This window comes from Triturus cristatus, chromosome 3_2 (genome assembly GCF_964204655.1).
Source record: "Triturus cristatus chromosome 3_2, aTriCri1.1, whole genome shotgun sequence".
Classification (NCBI taxonomy): Eukaryota; Metazoa; Chordata; class Amphibia; order Caudata; family Salamandridae; genus Triturus; species Triturus cristatus.
The window spans coordinates 495,903,519-495,926,549 of NC_140584.1; the positions used below are offsets into that span (position 1 = coordinate 495,903,519).

The 23,031-nt window shown below is 46.1% G+C and overlaps 1 protein-coding gene across 6 annotated transcripts in view; it reads right to left on the reverse strand.

Annotated features, from left to right (window-relative positions):
- Window positions 1–23,031, reverse strand: part of SBF2 (SET binding factor 2) — a 2,080,461-nt gene that overhangs the window by 634,693 nt on the left and 1,422,737 nt on the right. For all 6 annotated transcript variants that reach the window (XM_085648170.1, XM_085648169.1, XM_085648168.1 and 3 more), the window contains exon 23: window positions 12,051–12,178. In XM_085648170.1, coding sequence (XP_085504296.1) covers window positions 12,051–12,178 — 128 coding nt within the window. The remainder of the gene's footprint in view (window positions 1–12,050; window positions 12,179–23,031) is intronic.

Consider the following 23,031-nt stretch of genomic DNA (forward strand, 5'->3'; position numbering starts at 1 on the left):
TTGTGAATTTTAACCTTCAAAACAGGGGAAGCCAGATGAACATTGGGACAAATGCTTTCTCAGGCTCCTCCTTAAGTTGTGTTTTTTACTTTTCCATTCCGGTAGTGCATAAAACAATGGCAGGAAATGGAGGTGTGATTATGAGGCATACATAAAACTGCCACTGGTTACTGGAAGAAAAGACTGTTTGCAATTAGGAGGACATGTCTAAGGCATGCGAAGGGGATATAACATTGTAAATGACAGTCCCATTAACCCCTGGAATGTCACAGCAAAGAGGAAAGGAATGCTGATGCATGAGGACAAGTTATAGGCTGACAGAATTTTTTTGTCAATGTAGGAAATGCATTAGACTAGAATGGAACATGCTGTCTCAAAGAAAGAAAAATGTGCAACACAAGAGACCCTTTCTAAAAAACGGTTGGAGCTGGAGGGTCCCCCATGTAAAAATAAAATGTGGCTTACAAAGACAGTGCATACATCTTTGGATTCCAGAGGCAGATCAGTTGCTAAAACTCTCAGATTTGGAGTGAGAAATGTATACTGGCCCACAGTCATCCCTGCAACTTAAAAGGCCCAGTCTTTTTCTACAACTTTACTATGCATAATGATATCGGCATGTGGCATTCTGATTGCACGCAGAGTCAGTTAGGTAGCATTATACTTGGGGATACACATCTAGAGCGAGAGCAGTACCCGAGTGATTACTTTCAGGTTATGAGGGTATGCTGCTGCATTAGGACTTCATCTCTAGTCCAGACACTCCAGCACAGTCACCCTTGAATGGGAAGGAGGGGGACTTGGCAAGTTAATCTGATCTTTACTGTGAAGGATATCAGGCAAATTATGCTGAGGATCTCTTCAACTGCATCTGAGGGTGCATTTCACAATATGGGTAACCCCAAACAGATTCATAATAGCTGTCTTTCTTTTATATGACCAGAAGTTTAGTGCCGAGCTCATCAGAGAGTACATAAGCCTACATGAAAGTGCAGCAGAAGTTAGTGCTTTTCTTTAACGTCCTTTTTCGTCATTATATGTGGCAGATGATTTTAGATAACCTTGCAGCACCTAGCAGCGTTATCCTTGATAAATCACAGAAGCCCCCTGGACTAATCACAGAACCTCTCTGAGTATGATTATTAGCCATCGTCACTAAAAAATGGCTCTGGGCTAGATGCACGCCTCGTTATTGATGGAAGGGCTACACACATGCATGCTGGTCATATTCATTAGAGGAGAGCTAGCCCTACAAGAAAATATAATTGTTTGCTTTTAAGGACTGGAAAATAGCAATACAAAAGATGTATTCCTAATTCTTTTTAAGGTGTTGGGTAACCAATGAGTTAAGGTACTACATGCACTCCGAAGAGTGACCTGGACTTGGAAGTAGCATGCTTGACTATTAATATAGTGAAAGTGTTCCAAGGTCTAATGCCTGCCAGGGCAACCCTAACTCCCCAACTACTGTTGTGCGGTAGTGATGCTATTTGGGAGAAGATTGTGGCTATGATACAACCTCAACTACATACTGTAGTTAATCTCACAAAATGAGCACTGCTGTCTTCTATTTATAGATGTACATAACTTCTATGTTCTGGAACAGTTTCCCTAATATGTTTCTCACCTCTATCACCCATCCAAGATGCAAGGGCATGCTACTCTGCTTTGACTTTTTCCAGCAGAACTTGAAAGTGAAACCCATCTGTTGGGAAGCAGATTCTTTGTATCATTCTACCAATTACTCCCCTGCCCCCCTCCAAGATTTGCAAGACTCCTTAAGAACTGTGTGTACCATGTTTCCACAATAGGAGTGGCGAAATTACGCCATATATACAAGATGGCTCACCTTGCTGAACACAACCAGTATTAAACCTTTCAACATCAGTAAATCCTCCAGTCTTCTTGAAGAGATTCCAGAGTTTTTAGAAGGAAACTTTTAGAAGTGTTTGTACACCCTTATGCAAAGCGATATAAGCACATACACAAAAGTCAACATTCAGGAATTTAAAACCGAGGCACAGAGAAAAGCAAAGAACTTGCATTGAAGCTCACAGTGAAAAGACCTGCATAACCATTTCTTTTATATTGCGTCAAGGGTAAAATACACTGCACTCTTTTGGAAACCTGATTTGCTGATTGCTCAAAAGCTAGACATGGCATAATTGAATCACTCGATTTGTAAAGCGTTGTCAAGTACAAGACAAATTTGTAAACGTAGGAATTATAAACACTACTATACTCTTTATCTAGAAACACACTATGAAGAGAAAACTATAAATGAAAAGACTGCAGACAATTCTAATTTGTGTGTGTCAGAAGATGTACAAGACTTCAGTCGATGTTCTCCTAGTTGGACCAGTCAATCCTATCTGAGGTGGTTGGACTCGCCGTCATGAAATGAAATCCGAGCTGTTCCCATGGAAACCTCTAGACCTCATTTCAATGTATAAAACCTTTAGCTCTGCAGGCAATTCCGAATGGAAAGCATGCATCTGAAAACAAGCAGCATGGATTGTGCCATGAACAATATACCTTTATTTATTTTGGGCCCGCTAAATGAATATACATCCTTCAAAAGAGAGACCACATTACATCTTTTCAGGTTTCTCTTCCCTGGCCTCAGAGGCACATAGAGCAATGTTCAAAGGAACTTGCTTGAATCTTCAGGCAGATTATGTTAAGGTCCATGGTGAACTATAGGAATAACCCCACATGCAAATATTTGTTTTTCCTCGGGGTCAATCATACATAAAGATGGATTGAACACAATGGATGGAGAGGGCCTGCCATCCATTGCAGTACAATCATACATGAAGGAGGGGCAAACAGTGATATTAAAAGCAGACTGAACAAATCCAGGAATGCCTTCAGGAGGCTGACCAATGTGTGGAGGTCATCTTAGTACAGCACCAACACCAAGCTGAGGCTTTACCAGAGCTGCATTCTGTCCACACTCTTGTATGGATCAGAATGCTGGGGGACGACAAAAGGCAACATCACTATACTATTAGCTATCCACACCAGTACCCTGAGAAGAATCTTGTGCATCTTCTGGCCGTGAACCATCTCCAACCAGCAATTGTTCACCAGAAGCAAGCAATCATTGTGAGAAAAAGATGGCGATGGATTGGGCACATCACCAAAGAGAACAAGACTCCAGTACAAGAACAGCTCTTCACTGGAACTCAGAAAGCAAACGGAGGAGAGACAGATCAAAGAACAACTAGAGCCAAGCTGTGGAAACAAAAAGGAAGATTCTGAATCACAGCTAGGCCTCTGCAAAGAAACATGTCCAAAATAGACAGAAGTGGAGGTCCTTAGTTGCTGCCCTACTTGCCAGCTGGCTTAACAGGCAGTAAGTAAATAAAAGAAAAGTCACAATACACCTTTTCAGCTTTCTCTTCCTTCGGCGCAGACGGTCACAAATAACGCAACACCAACGCATTTGAAAGTTTGGCGTGCAGAGGGTCAGTATGATGTGCACCACACAAAGCAACAAATATCTCCCAGCGTCCAGTATAATAGGACTTTGTCGAAGGGAGTTGGGATGCAAGGACAATATTGACTACTTCGGCCAGCAGATCAAAAGCATTCAACAACCGCCACTCAGTCTCTATGCATGGAGGTATAGGATTTGAAGACTTGGGTGCAGCAATTTCCCGTTGTAGAGACAGGTCCTTCTAAAGTGGTAGCCATATTGGAGGGCAAGTGCTCATAGTCAGGAACTCGGTACCATACTCTACTAGCCCAGTCTGGGGATATCAATATGACTTGAGTCTGGTCTGTTCTGACTTTCTTTAGAACTGGAGGCATGAGAGCCTGTGTCAGGAAAACACACATGAGACCTGTATCCCAACACAGTCAGAATGGGCCTCCAAGTAACAATCCTGGATGAAATTCCAATGTCCAGCTGAGTTGACACTGAGCATTCTTGCCGATGGCAAACACATCACCAGGGCATGCTCTACTGGTTAAAGATGCCCCTTGCCACCTCGGGTTGGAGGTGCCACTCTTGAGTCACCAGCAACATGCTCAGATATTCAGAGTAACTGCCAGAAGGTTGACTTCCAGAAAGATGTTCCGCTGGTCAAGTCAAATCTTTAGCCAAACAGCCTCCTGGTATAGGACCCCAAGATCCAACTATGCTCTGCTAGTAGCACATATCGGTCCTGTTTTTTGTGAGGACCCACAACTGCCTCTTCTAGAAAGCAGCAAAGCTTTCAGGGTAAGACAGATTGCCCAATGTTCCAAAACACCGAAGTGAATATGGATCTCCAGAGGAGACCATAGACTTGACTTCCGATCTCTAACTTTACCTGATGACCTTCCTGCACTTCCTCTTCCTAGAAATGAGGTATCTGTCACAACTGAGAAGCCTGCGTTGGGCTGTAAAAGTGGCATGCCATAGGTCAGGTTGGTACTCCTCGGCCACCACAGAAGGCACTGAGCTGTCTCCTGCTATATCTGGATAGAGTCTCTAAGACAGTCCTGATACTGAGCCCACGGAAACCTGATGTTCTACTGCAGGGTCCACACAGGCCATCAGGAGTTGGAGATGAGGAGGATGCACAAGAAGAGGAGTTCAAGAAGCCTCAGAGCCATTCTCACTGAGACCCAGTATTGAGCCTGAAACATCAGGAACATATGCGGTACAGTGGAGGAATAACCTTGAACGCTACTGTGTCGACAACAGCCCCAATGAAGGCAACTATCTGGGTAGGACGGAGAAGCCTAAAAATGTCAGGAGTTTGGCCGTCATCCAGAGGAGTTTCACAATCTATTGCAGCAAGCCCGAAATGAGCAGCCAGTCATCAAGGTATTGGAACCACTAAAAGTGACCACCTCCATAACTGTTATGAACACTTGAGGGGCTGAGGGGAGCACAGCAAATTGGAAGTGTTCGGACCTGACCGCGAACTGCAGATAACATCTGTCTGCCCTTCAGTCCAGGGACAGCATCCAGTCTCCTGCGTTCAGAACACAAAGAATGTGAAACATGGTGAGTAGCTTTAATTTATCTTTCAATAAAAGGCTTTAAGTAGGCCAGAGGCCTTCTCCTTCAGGACAAAGATGTAGCGCTAATAGCACCCTTCCTCTCTCTGAAGCTGGCAGTTGCTTAATGGCATCCTCGGCTAGCAGAAGGCTGAATTTTTGTAGCAAGATTTCAGAATGGTTTACTGATAGTCGCTCTGATGTGAGGGAAAAATGAAGCACAGAGGAAAAAAGGACAGAGCGTAGCCCCTTCAAATTATCTGCAAGGGCTATCTCCAATATGACTGATCCCTATTTGAAAAGGAAATACTGTATCCTGCCACCTACCAGCTGAATATGAGCTTGCTAGGGCAAGTTACAACAGTTTGCCAGCCACAGCAGAAGGAGAAAAGGGGTTTGCTATCCCTGCTCATGCGAATAGGCTCAGTCCCTGTCACAACCTCTGCCAAGATAGGAATGGACCTGCTGTTGCTGCACAGGTTGAGTGGGTCGGCGCTGCCTGTAGGCTAGTCCCCTAGAATAACTGCTAAACTTCCTGGACTGTTAATGGAACTCTCTAGCAGAAGACAAGAATCCCGAAACCATGCTCGGTCTCAAATGGCCTTAAATAGTTTGAAAGCTAAATCAGCCTTCTCTTCTGAAGACATCGAAGGGCATGTTCATAAAGCATGCATGGACATCTCCTGAAGCACAAATTACTTACCTTCGGTAACGATATATCTGTAAGAAACATTAGTCAGTTATAGATTTCTTACCTTAGAATTATCCCCAAGCGTCAGACTGGATCCGGAAAGATTTTTTGTCAGCAGTACCTCTGCACGTCGGAAGGTGGCGTCGGTCGGCTCCGCATTCGGTGCGTGGTCGCCGGGATGACGTCGCGGCAGCTACTTAGACACCGCTATCGCGCGCTGAAGTCAGTTCTGTACATGACTTTCTGAGCCAGTAACGCAGAGCCATGCAAGACACTGACCATTGGTGCACAAAACTAAGGCCCTGAAAGGATGTCCTTAACCCTATAAATCACTTCACAGAACGGGGAGGATGGGTGGGGCGGTAAGGAATCTATAACTAACTAATGTTTCGTACAGATATATCGTTACCGAAGGTAGGTAACTTGTGCATCTGAAAGAAACACGTTAGTAATAGATTCCTTACCTTAAAATAGATAAACCAGCAATACCAACCCCAGTGGAGGGTCTGCGAACCAATATCACACCAGAAAGTCCTGGAAAACAGACAGCCAAAGAAGCCGTCTCTCCGGACTTGGCTGTCCAGGCAGTAGTGTTTGGTGAACGTGTGCAGTGATGCCCACGTGGCCGCCTGACAGATGTCATTCAGAGGCACTCCTCTTCCCAAGGCAGTAGTGGCTGCCGTCGCCTTGGTGGAGTGAGCGGGTAGCCCCAATGGAGGCTCCTTTTTTGGCTAGAGAGTAACAAGCCTTAATACACAACACGACCCATCGAGAAATGGTGCGTTTGTGTACGGCTCGACCCTTCTTTGCACCCACGCAGCCAACAAAAAGTTGATCATCCACCCGGAACTGTTTTGTGAGATCCAGATAGAAGGAGAGTGCACATTTTGAGTCCAGACGGTGGAGCCTCTCTCTTCCTTTGAAGGATGCGGAAAGAAGGTGGGCAAAGTAATGGTCTGCCCGATGTGGAAGGCAGTGACCACCTTAGGAAGAAAGGATGGACGGGTCGGAAGAACCACCTTGTCCAGATAAACAGACAGGAAAGGAGGTTTTGAGGATAGAGTCTGGAGCTCACTCACCCTTCTAGCAGAAGTGATGGCCACCAGGAAATCAGTCTTAAGAGTTAAGAGACATAAAGGACAATTATGAAGCGGCTCAAAGGGAGCGCACATTAAGTAAGTTGGTACAAGATTCAAGTCCCACTGAGGTATAACAAAAGGAATTGGAGGAAAGAGATGCGTTAAGCCTTTCAGGAAACGGTTAACTACCGGCACTTGAAAAGAGAAGGCTGATCTGGCAGACGAAGTAAGGCAGAGATGGCTGAAAGATAGCCCTTGATAGTACCCAGAGCAGAGCCCTGCTGGGCTAAAGAGAGAAGGAACATAAGTACTTCAGAGAGAGGGGCAGAAAGGGGATACACAGGCTTTGCTGTGCACCATGCAACAAATTTGTTCCACACGCAGGCGCATACCGTCTTAGTGGAAGGACGCCTGGCTGCCAAGATTACGTCACAGACTTCGGGAGGCAGGTCGAAGGACGTCAACTGCCACCGCTCAATCTCCACGCAAGTAGGTGGAGACTGGACAGGTTCGGGTGGAGGACCGTCCCCTGCTGCTGTGACAGAAGATCCTCCCGAAGAGGCAGTCTGATCGGAGGATCGCTGGCCATGTTGAGCAGCTCGGGATACCAGACTCTTCATGACCAATCCGGAGCCACAAGAATGACTTGGGCCCGGTCGCGCCTGATCTTCTTCAACACTCTGGGCAGAAGTGGTATAGGCGGAAAGTCGTACAACAGACCGCAACTCCGAAAAGCGTCGCTGAGCGAGTGCTGCCTTTGAAATTCCAACGCGCAGAATTGCTGACATTGCACGTTCTCTTCGGTGGCAAATAAATCTAACCAGGCTCTCCCCACTGTTGAAAGAAACCTTGCACCACCTCCAAGTGAATACGCCATTCGTGATCCATCATGCACCTGCGGCTGAGTTCGTTCGCCCTGGCGTTCAGAGAACCTGCCAGGTGTTGAACCACCAAGGAAATGCCTTGATGTTCCAGCCATGTCCAGAGGCGAAAGGGCCTCCTAACATACGGTCCACGACCCCACCCCGCCCTGTTTCCTGCAATACCACATGGCGGTGGTGTTGTCCATGAACACCTGCACCACTCTTCCCCGGACAGAGGGAAGGAATGCCTTCAGTGCAAGACGAATGCTCCAGGAGGTTGATGTGAAGCCCGGACTCCGCCGGAGACCAGAGGCCTCCGATCTTCGCCTCTCCCATGTGGCCGTCCCATCCCAGAAGGGAGGCATCCATCACCAGTGTGGTCTGGTTGTGGGAGGGAGAGGGACCTGCCACTGACCCAATCCTAGTTCGTGAGCCACCACTGCAGTTGTTGAGCAGTGTCCTCCGAGATCTGGACGCAGTCGGACAGATTCCCCTGATGCTGCGCCCATTGGACCTTCAGTTTCCACTGCAGAGCATGCATATGCCACCTGGCATGACTGGTCAGCAGGATGCAGGAGGCCATGAGGCCCAGCAGCCTCAGGGTCATTCTGACAGAAACCCGGGACAAGGGCTGAAAGATCGGAATCATAGCCCGAATGTCCTGGACTCGCTGTTCAGGAGGATAGATCCAAAACTGCACCGTGCCCAGAACCGCTCCAAAGAAGAAGAGCTTCCGAGAGGGAATCAGGTGCGACTTCGGCACATTGATGGAGCACCCCAGCTCATGCAGGAGGTCGGCCGTAGTCTGGAGGTGGGAGATTTCTGCCTGGGGCGAGCCCGCCTTCAACAGCTAGTCGTCGAGATAGGGGAAGACTTAATCCCCTGATCTGCGCAGATGAGCTGCGACCACCGCCATCACTTTCGTGAACACCCGAGGGGCGCTGGTAAGGCCAAAGGGAAGCACGGTAAACTGAAAATGCTCATGGCCTACCGTGAACCGCAGATAACGCAGGTGGGCCGGCAGGACAGGGAGGTGGAAATAAGCGTCCCGCAAGTCCAACGCTACCACCCAGTCTTGCGGGTCGAGGGCAGATAAGACCTGAGCAAGCGTCAACATTTTGAACTTCTCCTTCCGGAGGAGGCGATTGACGTCCCTGAGATCCAAGATAGGACGCAGGCCCTTGTCCTTCTTGGGAACCAGAAAGTAGTGGGAGTAGCAACCACGACCTACTTCTGGGACAGGAACACGCTCAATGGCTCCCTTGGCCAAGAGAGCCTTAACTTCCTGCTGAAGTGCCAGATGATCCTCCGACATGCAGTGGTAACAAGGCGGCATGGCTGGAGGGGTAGTCTTGAAGGGGAGGGAGTAGCCCCTTCGGACTATCTGCAAAACCCCCCTGTCCAAAGAGATGGTGCGCCAGTAGGGGAGGTGATGGCGAATCCTGCTGCCCACTGGCGTTTGATGGGCCTGAAAGGTCGGACTAGGAGGGTTTGGAGGCTGCTGCAGAGGGGGGGTTGGTGGACTGGCCTAATCGCTGGCCCCCTGAACCACGACGCTGTTTCCCACGTCCTATGCCGCACGAAGCTTGGGTAACTTGCGGCGGCCTGTGACTCTGGGTGGGATGTAGCGGGGCACCCCTTCCGTAGCCACGAAAGGGGTGAAAAGCAGACTGCGCCAGACTGGAGGAGAGGCCCAAGGACTTGGCTGTAGCCCGTGAGTCCTTGAAGCGCTCTAGGGCGTTGTCTGCGTTGTCGCCAAAAAGGCGATGGCCATCGTAGGGCATGTTCATCAAGGTGTTCTGGACATCCTCTGAAAAGCTAGTGGACTTCATCCAGGCGTAGCAACGAAGCGCTACCGACGTTGAAATAGTCCTGCCCAGAGAGTCGGCTGTGTCCAGCCTACAACGGATCGTAAACTTAGCTGCATCTCTACCGGCGGCGAAAGCCTGGCAGAGCACTGCCCGGGGTTCCTCCGGACACTGAGGCAGCACTTGTGCCACCGTATCTCACACTAAGTGCGAATAACGGCCCAAGAGACATGCGGTGTTTACAGACCGCAGTCCTAAGCATTTTCTTCCCAAGATGGTCCAGCTTCTTGGATTCCCTTTCCGGTGGAGCGGTAGGGAAGGCGCTTTTGGAGGTGGAGGCTTGGACCACCAAGCTCTCCGGGGTGGGGTGTTAGGAGAGGAAAGTGGGGTCGCCCGGAGCCGGCCGGTGGCATCGGGCGATCATCCTGTCCACGGGAGCCCCGTGTTGGGCCTGGACCAGGTACCCAAAAGGACGTCGGTGAGGGCCTCATTAAACAGAAGCAGGGGCCACGAAGAACTTGCTGCCGGTTGAAGCACCTCGGCCAGGAGGTTAGTTCTGAACGCCACCGTAGGAAGCTCGAGGTAGAGAGCCTCGGCCGTCCTACGCAACACCACAGCGTATGGTGCTCCCTCCTCCATAGCCACGGTAGGAGGAGACAACATGCCATTGTCGGGCGAAGTGTCAAGACCACTGGCATCCCCCAGTTCCTCTCTCCAGTCCTGTTCAGACCCTAGCTGGTCAGTTAAAGAGTCACCTGACCCCTCCCAGTCCTCCTCATCTTCCTCTGGTTGCCACTGTGGATGGAAATGGGTCCCAGAAGTGAACAGGGGCATGAAAACCCCACCCAGCGCCGGATCCAGTGTCGATTGACACCGGTCTGGCGCCGTGTCCACATCATTAAGGAGGCTGGGGTCGACGCCAGCCGGGGGGATGACCGGCGTCGGGCACGGTAGTGGTGCTGTTGGAAGCGGCGCTGTTGGAGGTGTAATAAGGTCAACCGGAGCCAATCCGGATCCAGGACTGGATCCAAGGGGGGCCTGCTGTGCCGGGGCCGCCGGCAGTGAAGACCTAGGCCCCCCAACCGATCTCGCGGGGCCCGATGGCGCGCCAGTGGGATCGGTCCACCCAAAGATGGCATTCATCGCCTCGTAGAACGTACGAAGCTGGGCGGGGTCACTCCAGGTCCCGGAAAGGGAGGGAAGCTCGGAGTTGACCCTTGAGGCACCGTGCGCGGAGCCGCGCGAGTGGCACCAACCACACGCCTCGTCGAGTTGGCCGACCGCCAAGGGGAAGGCGAAGCGCGATGATGCTTCTTCGACTTTTTCTTGCGCTTTGACTTACCCGACCCAGAGTGCGAAGACTTCGAGCCGGACTGATGATGGCTCTACGACCGGTCCCTCGACCTCCCTCTCAACCGGGACCTCCAACAACTGACAGTCGGAGCACGACTTGGGGTCATGGTCATGCTCCAGGCAAAAGAGGCACACGTGGTGTGGATCCGTCACCGACATGAATCGGGTACAGGAACCGCAGGCCTTAAAACCAAGCATCACTCGTGCACCTGTTCGGAGTCGGAGACTCGAAACAAGACGTCGACAAAAGTCAAGAAAAACTTAGTCAAAAAATGACTGAGGTACCGCTCTTCCCAGATCTGCGCTGGCTGGCGCGGAAAAAGAAAGAACTGATGTCAGCACCCGAGGGCGGCGTCTAAGTAGCTGCCGCGATGTCATCCCGGCGACCACGATGCAGACGACGAATGCGGAGCCGACCGACGCCACCTTCTGACTCGCAGAGGTACTGCTGACGAAAAAACTTTCCGGATCCAGTCTGACACCTGGGGGTAATTCTAAGGTAAGGAATCTATAACTAACGTGTTTCTTTCAAATAACCCAGCTGATCTCATACAAGCATGCCTTCTAAGCACTAAACTGGTGCCAAAAGCTTTAAGAACAAAGTCCATGGTGTCCACGCCAATACACAAAAGAGACTTCACCAAGTCCTGTCCATTATGCATCGTTTTAATCAGAGAGACCATCTGATCTTTCAGGACAACCGGCAAGATCGCGCTGGTCATGTTCCATAAAACATGGGAGCACCTGCCATGAAGGCTCACAGCGTTCAGGGATCTTAAAGGCTAAACTAGTTGAAGATAACATTCACTTTCCGACGGCATTAATATGTTTCAACTCTATCTGTAGGGTTGATCGGAAAAGCATTCAGAGTTACTTTACTTGTTGACATATGTACCAAAAGGTGGACACATTGTCTGTTTAAGACACTCTCTGATGTATTTTAGAAGATTTACAATGTTGGAAGTGGAGCTCAGGAGGCACAAAAAGAAAGGAACTGAATTCTGTGCAAACGGGTGCTTCGTATAAGCATCTCTGCTCTGTCACTTCCGGGGCAGTACAGAGTCACCATGGTGCCACCCATCAGCGCACAAGAGCACTGATGAAAAATTCAGGGAATATTCCTAAGGTGAAGAACAAGCAGCTACAAATTCCCAATAGAAATAAATATCAGAAAAACGGTATCTGCAATAAGGATTGAAAACTAAACAAATGCTCTTAAAGAAAACAGAAATATAACATGCATAATCAATATACAGAGTACCTGAAAAGTTGCAGATCTGATCTGAAGCCCTTCCTGCATATTTTGCTGCAACTGGTTCTGTACAGTGATTTTCTTTTCCTTGGTTATTGATGCTATGGGAAGGCTGCGAATAACTGTCTGCTCTCCAACTAACACATAAAAAGAACACACATTCATTAATATTAACAACAAAGTAAAAGGTACGCTCTTCACTACAAAAAAAAAGCATAACAGCTAAGTAATAGACGCAAGGCTTATGATATTGATACTGAAGGAACAAAATAACAAACAGAACGATATTGTGTATACTACGATATAATTCACTTAATGTTAACTGGTTCTTAAATCATATTGTATCGTGTTAACTAATTTTCAAAACATCACAGAAAAACAGCTACCCATGCTGAAGGGAATTATTTGCTAAAACAGCCAATTTCAATCTTCCTACTAAAACAGTATTTTCTACCATTGTTTTGAGAGGACTAACCACGATCCCTTAGAAAATTACAAAAAAACATTCAGTATGAAAGGTGCAGCAGCGTCTATGTGAAAAAGTCAAGATTCTGGCACAGTACAACTAGCACAATGTAAATGCCTCTGTGACTAGGGTTGGGCATTACACTTGTAGTTAGATTTCTCGTGACCCACTTGTATTTGTCATACAAGGTCAAAGACTCCACCTCTGTGGGTTACATCTTGGCAAAGAAGATAGCCAGACAGGAAAGGTTTTAGGAATTTCAGTATTTGAGGCAGAATAAAAAGTACCTATCAGAGAATTCCCCATACACCTAAAAAAAGGCTACGTTTGTAATATGTTGGCATTACCACTCGGTGGTGTCCTTTAACAGTTTGTCTTATTCTCCTGATGGAAGAAATGGCTCTTGAGGTAGCTAATAGTATCGTCATTGGCATCCTTTCCACCCCTCCAACATAATATACATTTCCCATGAATAAACACACAACACAAATTTTTTGTTTGGGTAAAATTGCTGCAGGTTTATTACATACACCGTTATGTAATAGGTGGGTTATCTTAAGGGCGATCCAAGGGCAGGTAACCAACTGGGCTGCCTGCCCGCCTGATGAGCCCGGCAGCACTGGGGCGAACCCCGCCTGTGCTGCCCTTACTAGTGATCCTCTTCCAGAATCTTTTTCAGCCTCTTGATCATACTAGCGGGCTCTTGAGCTCAGCACTACAAAGCAGAGTAATAGAACCTCGGAGTGAGGTTCTATTATGGTGATGCAAAAAGGAAAGTACAAATTCTTAAAATGTCATGGTTTTACAAAATAATATATATCCATATCCATTGTTCATTTATTCTTCACCAAGTTAAATTTAACCACGTGATGAATAACAAACAGCAAACCCCAATATTCAGAAGCGTTGTGCAAAACAGTAAGTTCACTGTTACTGTTCCTATACCAGTTAAGTAGAGACTGACAATCAGGTGTTGCTAAACAAATGCACACAAATGCTTGTTCAACAGAAAGTGCTGCCCCCGTACAAAAAAATCAGAAACATTGTCAGTTTGATCTGGATCATACCTGACCTGTGACTATATTAGATAAGAACAATTGATGCTCATCGACGTGGTAAGGGTAGAAAAATCATTGGCAAACCATACCAAGGCTTTTATTCCACAGTGCGAAAAAGGAGTTCCAAATGGAAAAAAGTTAAAGATGCTTGCCACTCTACCCAGGAGTGGGTGTGCCAGCTAATTCACCAAGATCAGACCATCTGACATTTTTATAGAACCCTAAAGCTACTGTCAAGATGGTCATGATTCCAACATTAGGAAGAGACTGCTCAGGTATGGCTTTCATTGACGTATAGCCAGAAGGAAAATCCTGCTATCCAAGATGAACATTGCTGCACAGCTTAGGTTTGCAAAACAGCACCTGAATGTGCCACAAGACTACGGAAACAATGTGAACTGAACAGAGGAAAATAAAGTAGTGTTCTTCAGCTGTAATACATGACATCTTTGACAAAAAACAAGCTCTCCATATTACCACAGCAGCTGCTCACCAACCATGAAGAATGGTGGAGCATAAACTCCTCTCTATAACAGCCCATAACAGGGGAAAATGTAAGACCATGTTTCCAACCGCTAAATCTTAGCTAAAAGCGGATTATTCAATAGGGCAATGATCAGCTATCAGTAAATCTATCACAGAATGGCTGAAAAAGGACAAATTCAGAATTGTGGAATTGGCCCAGTCAAAGTCAGATGTCAATCCCTTTGAGATGCTGTGACAGGATCTAAAATGCGTTGGGCATAAACCAATGTACTAAAAAATCACCGAGCTAAATCAGTTTAGTAAGGTGAAGTTTGGCAAAATTTCTCCCATGTCAGTGAGAGACTGGCAAACACTTACAGGAAACATTTACTTCAAGTTATTGCTTGCGAAGGGGACTGCACAAGTTACTGAATCACATGGTGCACTTATTTTATCAGTCAAGGCGATTGAACTTTATATGACTTTTTTTGTTTTTATATAGGACTTGGTGAAGACTACTTTTCCATCAGATATGTCTTAACATCTAAAACAATAGATTCTTAAGAGAGTGTAGTTTCTTTTTTCACATGGCACAACATTTCTTCTGGCACCCAGAATATCGAGGGTGGTGAACAACTGGAGCTCAATTGGATTCTGGGCAAGGGACAAGGCAGGGTCCAAAAAATGTTGGCTAACTGTGACCATATGCTTGCCACTTGGTTCACATGCACATTTGGAAAGGTTTAGGCAGAGCTACGTCAGTCTCTGATGATGGGTAGAGAGGGGTTCTTGGTGCTCTGTATCCGTGACTCCGACTCTCTTTGCTGGCTGGAAGCTACCAGGTAGGCAAGGTCAGCAACACAAACAGGGCAAGTCAGCAGAAGTTTAGTTTGGCATTAGACTTAGTCCTAGCCTTGAGGAATTGGGCAGAAAGGAACTTCATCTTTGACAAGCCTTGCACGCAAAGGGAGGAAAAAGAGGAGGAAGGGATGGAAGCTCTAATATTCTTCTGTGAGCACCAGTCATCCTTTATCTGGTTTACAGCATTCACACAAAAAGATGCTCTGTATGATGTCCGCTAACATTTCAATTCATGAAAACACAAAGGGGTCAGATTTACAAGAGGTCACTGAATTAATTACATTTACACAAGGAGGGCAGTAAAGATCACCACGGGGGAGGCTGAGGCATCCTAATATTACATCAATGCTGCCACTGGTCAGCACCCTGTGAAGGGTACACTCACAAGACTAGAGCGGGAGACACTTTAGGATCACTTGCCTGTCCAACAGAACACAAAGTGTGGCACTAAGGAATTAACAGATTTGCAGTTTTGGGAGTTCATTGGGACCCCGAGGATATCTTCAAATTCGGCCAAAAAAAGAAAAGTAGAAGGGAGCTTGTGGAACAAAGGAAAATTGGAGGGCCAGTTACAGCTGGCACAGTTATTTCGGGATTTCCACCCTGACAGTTCCCACAAGAGAGCAAAAAAGAGAGATAGCGTAACTATTTAAGACCTGATAGAAAAATAGAGCACAGATGCTGACCAAAAGATGTTTGTCGTGAAAACAACGATGATTCAATTATTCTAAGAGAAATGGTAAGTGGTAGAAAAGGTAACAGCAAGCAGAGACCAGCTGTTACAGATCAGCTGCCACACTTTTTATACAGAGCTCACTCTAATGACAATACAATTTCTAAGAGGAGTAACCAAAGTATCACTCTTTCTTTCTTGGTGGATTTAAAATATGGAACAAACCGGGTCTTGTGGGATAAAACAGATACAGCAAAATACTTGAAGGACTAGGCATTTGCTAATAAATTTCTACTTGAATATGTAATACTTCGTCTCTTCTAACACCAAAAAACCCAGTAACAGCATGGTCTTGTGGCCAACAGACAGAAACTATCAGCAAATATGTAGAAAGACTGCAAGGATATATACTGAACTCACCATTTTCACCATCCTTTTAATGGATCACTGTAATCCCGTTTATCACTCGAGTCCTGATTCACAAAGGGTCTCTGCACTCGTGGCGGTGGCCCTGCAGTCATGACGGGGGGTCCTTACTCGTGGCGGGACCTCCGGCTATAAGAAACCGCAGTTCAGAGGTCCTGACATGATTGTAGGCTTAAAACTACGACTGTGGGGCCTCTGCCACGAGTGAGGAGTCTTTGTGAATCGGGCCCACAATGTTTTCAGGAGAAAAAAAGTCAATGGATAGGAAAACAATGAATATCTGTACTGACACTCCATATAGACTCCTTGTTTGCAAACCTCTTTATTACACTGTTTTCCTAACTTGACTATCAAAATAAATCATCAAGTTTTAGACACCGAGTGCATTTCATAATGGTCAATTACTATTAATGGACAAGTTATTTACCTTCGGTAATGCCTTATCAGGCAGACATATGATCTAGTTACAGATTCCTTACCTTTGTAAATTTCCCAGGCTTCAGACTGAATTCAAAAGATTTTTCTTCTTCGAGCAATACCCCTGCAAGTCAGTAGGTGGCGTAGGTAGGCTTCATATTATGTCACTGGTGTCGTCTGCGCCGGAAGTGACGTCTGCGTCACCTATTTAGGCACCACCACCGCCCGCTGACGCCAAATACTTTTCATGATGTTCCATGCCAGAAACGTGAAGCCATGAAGAGTACGGACATTGGTGTGTTTTTAAAAACTAGTGCCCTGAAAGGCAACAACCTTGATGCTAGAAACTTGGCCGCACGCAGTGGGAGAAGGATTGGTGGGTCGATAAGGAATCTGAGGCTGGATGATATCTCTATCACATAAGGCGTTACCAAAGTGAAGTAATTCACCCATATGACAGAGACATCTAGCCGCAGATTCCTTACCTTTAAATTGATACCCAAGCAATACCATCTCCAGAGGAGGGGCTGCGGACATGTTTCAAACTAGAAAGTTCTGCAGGACCGAACAGGAAACATGACCGTCCATGCGGACCGGACTGTCCAGGTAGTAATGCTTGGTAATCATGTGCAGGGATGCCCATGTTGCTGCCTGACAGATTTCAAGGACTGGGACTCCACGTGTTAATGCAGTGGTAGCATCTTTATCTTTGGTGGAATGAGCTCTTAAGCCTTCAGGAGGCTGTTTCCTTGCCAAAGTGTAGCAGATGTTGTTGCAGCAAACGCCCTATTGAGAGATATCCTTTTCTGCCCAACGAAGAATTGGTTGTCCACTCAGAACTCTTTCATGCGGTCAAGGTAGATAGAAAATGCTCTTTTTGGGTCCAGATGGTGGAGTCGCTCCTCTTCCTTAGAGGGATGTGGTGGAGTGTTAAAAGTGGGCAAGGTGACATACTGTACCACATGAAGGGGTGTTACCACTTTCGGGAGGAAAGAGGCTCCAAAGCGAAGCAACAATTTTTCAGGGAATAGCAGTTAAAAGGGAGCCTTGAACAATAGAGTCTGCAGCTCCCTCACCCTCCGGGCCATGAAGATTGCCACCAAAAAGGCTGCTTTTAAAGTGCGCAGTCTGAGGGGGAAATTAAGCAAGGGCTCGAAAGGAGCACACATGAGGATGGTGAGAACCAAGTTAAGGTTCCACTGAGGCATGATGAAGGAGGAGGGTGGGAAGATATGTACAAGGCCTTTTAGGAATCTATGTACAATGGGTGACTTCAATACAGAGGGTTAGTCTTGCAGCATCAGGAAAGCAGGCAAATGCTCTTTCAGGGTGCTGTGGGACAATGTTCAAAATAAACAATAAAATATCAGAAAGGGAAGCAGAGAGAGGGCTGATAGACATCTTTGTACAATATATTAAACATTTCTTCCGCTGGCAGGTGTATACCGTGTTAATGGAGGGACGCCTGGCTGCAAAAGTAACATTACAAACTTCGGAAGGTCAAAAGCGGTCAGCTGCCGCAGCTCAATCTCCATGCAATTAGGTGTAGAGTTGACAGGTTCGGGTGGAGAACCCTCCCCTGCTGCTGTGACAGTAAATCCTCCAGAAGAACAATTGATGCTCATTTGTAGAGGCTCAGTATACCAGACTCTGCGTGCCCAATCTGGAGCTACAAGAATGATTTGCGCCCGGTCCATCCTGATCTTCTTGAGAACTCTCGGCAGGAGTGGTATGGGTAGAATGGCGTACAGGAGGCCTGAGCCCCACTCAAGACGAAAACTGTTTCTCAGCAAGAGCCGCTTTGGAAACTCCAGCGCACAAAATTGCTGACATTGCTAATTCTCTGAAGAGCGAACACATCTAAAAAAAGCTCTCCTCACTACAGCAAGAGACCTTGTGCCACCTCTGGATAGAGACACCATTCGTTATCCGCTAAGCATCGACGGCTGAGTTCAGGGAACCTGCCAGGTGTTGAAACGCCAGGGATATGACTTGCTGTTCCAGCCATGTCCAGAGATACAGGGCCGCTTGACGAACAGTCCTCGACCCCAGTCTGTCCCGTTTGCTACAGTACCACATGGCAGTAGTGTTCTCTGTGAACACTTGAACTAGCTGTCCTTTGATGCAGAGTAGAAAGGTTTTCAATGCCAGTGAGATCGCTCGGAGCTCAAGCATATTGACGCATCTGTCACTACCATGAGATCTGTTTGGGGAAGGGAATGGGGTCTGCCTCTGACCCAATCGCGGTTCGTCAGCCACCATTGCAAGTCTCGTGCAGTTCCCTCCGAAGCTGGACCTTCGCCTGATGCTGCTCCCACTTTAATTTCAGATCCCACTGCAGAAACTGCATATGCCATCTGGCATGTGTCACTAGCAGGATGCAGGAGGCCATGAGGCCCAGCAGCCTCAGTCTCATTCACACGAAACCCAGGATAGAGGCTGAAACATCGGTATCATAGCCTGAATATCCTAGACTCACCAATCGGAAGGATAGGTCCAAAACTGCACTGTGTCCAGAACAGCTTTGATGAAAGGGAGCATCTGAGAGGGAATCAGGTGTGACTTTGGCACGTTGGTAGTGAACCCCAGCGAATGCAGGAGGTCCGCTGTAGTCTGGAGATACGAGACAACAACCTGGGGTGAGCCCGCCATCAACAGCCAGTCGTCGAGATATGGGAAGACTGTCACCCCTCATCTCCGCAGATGAGCTGAAATCACCACGTAACCTTGGTAAACACCCGAGGAGTGCTAGCAAAACCAAAAGGGAGTACTGTGAACTTGAAGTCTTTATTGCCAAGGCAAAGTTATCACTTTCCCGATATACACTTTATGTATGCCCTCCACAAATGTAGAGAGATTTTATTCATTTGTTTCTTGTTAGACATGAGGGGTTTTAAAAACTAGGGTGAGCATTAGATTTAGTAGTGATATATTTTGTATGTTTAATTGAGATGTAATAGCGTAGGCACCCAGGCATAGTAATCCTAAATTCACTTGAAGATCATAGAAAGCATTTAATCAGTTTCAGGCCCACTCGTTCCCAAGATGGTAGGAACAGTCAGTAGTTCTATTTCAAAAGTAGGTCTCCTACCTGAAGGTGGCAGTATCAGCTGTGTCCGTCACCATGCTAGCCCACGCCACGCAACCCAATTGCTTTTTTAAGTAAGTAAAATGGATATAATATACCGGAGCTCTACTAACTGTCAGCCTTCACAAAGTGTCTACAAACAATTTCAATAGTGCTAACAAAAGTTTGACAGAAAACAACAGAAAAAGCATACATTCAGGAGGAGGTGAACTCCTGTTTCTGCCATTTGCACTACGCAGAACCTTCCTGCCCATGGCTAACAGGAAAAGATAGACCACTGACAAAAAATGGCATGACACATTCACTTAAATGGATAATCCTGATAACTGTACAGTGAATTAGTTGCTCTCCATCTACACTATGCTGGATTCCTACAAAGCATCACATTTCAAACAACCAGTATAATTTAAAACATCAAATTCTTGCTTAGTAAAGATGGCACCCAGAGCCAAGGTGAACTCTTTAGTTTAAGGAACCCTGCTATATGGAGGACAAGAGGTGATGAGATGCAAGCAGGTTCACAGCAGCACCTGAACTGCCTGCATTTTAACAATCTAGAATCCCGCATACTTGCATAGCCAAGAAATAAAGGTGGCTAATAAGGAGCACAACATGAAAAACATAACATATCTTCCTCATAACAATAGTAAAAAAACAGAAAGAAAATAGAAATAGATCAAAAGCACTATATGAACAACATGACACAAATGGTGATCGTTCATGGACTTAGTGAACCGTTCAATGATTAAGCAAAAGAAACGGCAAGTCCATTAAAAAAACAAGTACTGATAGTTTAGGTGTCTGTACCTGTCCAGAGGAAAGAACCCCTGGATTTATCACTTTAACGAAAAATATGATGAACAAAAAATGCATGTTAATGTATGAAATTACTGTTAAAGTCATCTAGCCCATCCATTCAGTTTACAGATGTTCTGCAATATAGTCCAGAGACCCACCTAGAGTTCCCTAGCACTCGCTGAGAATGTAACCTTAAACATCAAGCACACCTTGACCTCACTGCTAGCAGTGAAATATAATTCGCTCAGCATTACATCACATGGCAGCAATGCGGCACATCACAAAATACCAATTGGGGTTTAAAGGAATAAAGACTGCATTATTGAAAAATGTGCAACATCCACTAAATGAAAACAATGCTTAATCAAGCTGAGGGTTTAGAAACTGGAAGAGGAAACGTTACCAACACTCCTTTGGATTCCAAAATACATTAGACTGCTTTCCTAAACAAATCATGCAGTGTCCTGTCACGCTCACCGTCAGGTACTGGAAGTGAGAAGAAAAGGCATAACTGCACAAGTTCTTCTATATTTTGTTTGGAACTAATATATTGTAACATATGGGTAGTATGGAATCGCACACCTCCTTAAGCATTTTTTCCAGCCTCAGGTGAATCTACAATGAAATGCGAAGAGTGGAAAGAATATTTTATAAACTACATCCCTAGGTTTGATGATGATGAGAATTTGACACTGGAAAAGAAAATTCTACGACATTGTTTAAGCACTGGTGGATTAAAAACGCATAATCATATTCAGAAGAAGCAGAGGTTACCTGATAAAAGGAATGTTTTCACCAATGCTTTAGAAGACAAACACTTACTTTACTCCCAAGGTCTGAATTGCCATTGATGGACATAAATTGTATCTAGCTACAGATTTCTTACCTTTGAATTTCATTTCCCAGGAGTCAGACTGGATTTGATGTCGTTGGCGTCGTCCACGCAGTAGTGACCTCCGCATCACCTACACAGGGTACACCCTCAGGGCACCGACGTCAGTACTTTTTACGCATTTTCACACCAGGAGCACGGAGCCATGAAGTGCACTGATTTTAGTGTGTTTTTGAACAACTATGGCCCTGAAAGGGATTAGCCTTGACCCTAGACACCTGTCCGCTTTTTAAAAAGAAATAGTATAAGATATAGAACTACTTCGGTGTACCATCCAGTGGGTAATGGTGCTGTGGAACGGTCTAACTGTGTCCCTAAGGGTTCCATACAGTTGGCAAGGAACAATTTGGGCGTATACAATTTCACCAAGTGTGACTAAAGGTCATAGCCCATTTGAACTCATGGGGGATTTTTTTGGGGGGGAGGGGGACTCCTCTCTCAAAGGACAATATAGGCTGAATGACTAGATCTAGAAGAGTTGTATGGTCATCAAATGTTATTAAGGAAAAGATGCACCAGCTCAAACTAGTGACAAAAAATACTATGATGAGAAGTAGTAAAGAGGTGCAAATAAAGGTAAATGACATGGTGAGAGTCAAGGGAACGGGTGTCCTTAGAAGCAGACACAGTACATTTTCAGACAGATTAAGTGTAGAAAAACTCTTCTGTAATTCCACTTTAAGTGATGGCAAGGTATGGGATTTTAATTCTATCGCTTTATGCAATGTGCATAATGGGAATGGATAATACAATACATAGAAAAAGAAGGATTGGCACACTGGAAGAAATGTAAAGTGCGATTGGGTACTGGAAGACAACCAGGAAAGTGGTGCTAAAGTGAGTGACAGTTTGAAACTTGATCGAGATGCTACAGAAGTGAGAGAAGGTAGCGCGATATTCTTCTGAACAAAAGTGATGTTCTCCCGAACACCGTGGAAAAGAGGATTGGATGGTTTGAGTGAATCTTGATCAAACCTATGAAGTTGAAGGACTACATTTGTGATTGATTTTATTTTTTAGCCTTAGGTACCCTCTGGTATTTTATGTTGTACTATAAGTTGACTTTAAAGCCCATGGTATTACGTTTTAACCTATGGTCGTAAATCATAGTTCTCATTAGGCCTGGGCTAAATTTCCGTTCCGCTCGCTGAAATTAAGATAATTTGACATTTTCGCGTTCCGCGGAGAGCGCGAAAATGTCAAAATTTCCGCATTCCGCAGCTTAGCGATAATTTGTTTCTTGCTCGCGCTGTAAAATAATACATTCTCGAGCGCGCGCGATCGCCTTACCTGAATCCCCGCGTTCGCCGACAAGTTTTCCCGATCCGGTCGCGTTCTCCACGAGATGTTGGATTGTTGGTAGCCATTTGCGCTGTCTCGCGACAGTTCGCGCCCGCAGTAATGTCATTGGTCGCGCGATCACTTCTTTCTTCTCGCGATCATGCACCGCGAGTAGAGTGAAAACAAGATGGCCGCGCCCACGAGCAACCGCATGAGTAAGTTGGCGAGCCGCGACCACGCAGAAAATACCGCGAACGGGCGGGAAAAAAACTTCCGCATCTTCGCGATATTTCCACGTGTTTGCGGAGATTTTTAACATTTTCGCGATAATTTGCGAAAGTCACTTTCGCAAATTCCGCCCACCCCTAGTTCTCATAGGTATTTAAGTTTGAGTTTATTTTTCTTATTAACTGATATTTGTTGTATTAAGTTTCTTTTAAGTAATTAGACGCATTTCATCTTTTTTTTTTTGAACGGGGGTGGAGGTGTATTGTGCTGTACTGCGTATATTAAACCTGAGCTATTAAATGTTGAGACACCGCATTGTACCAAGTGGGACACCGTC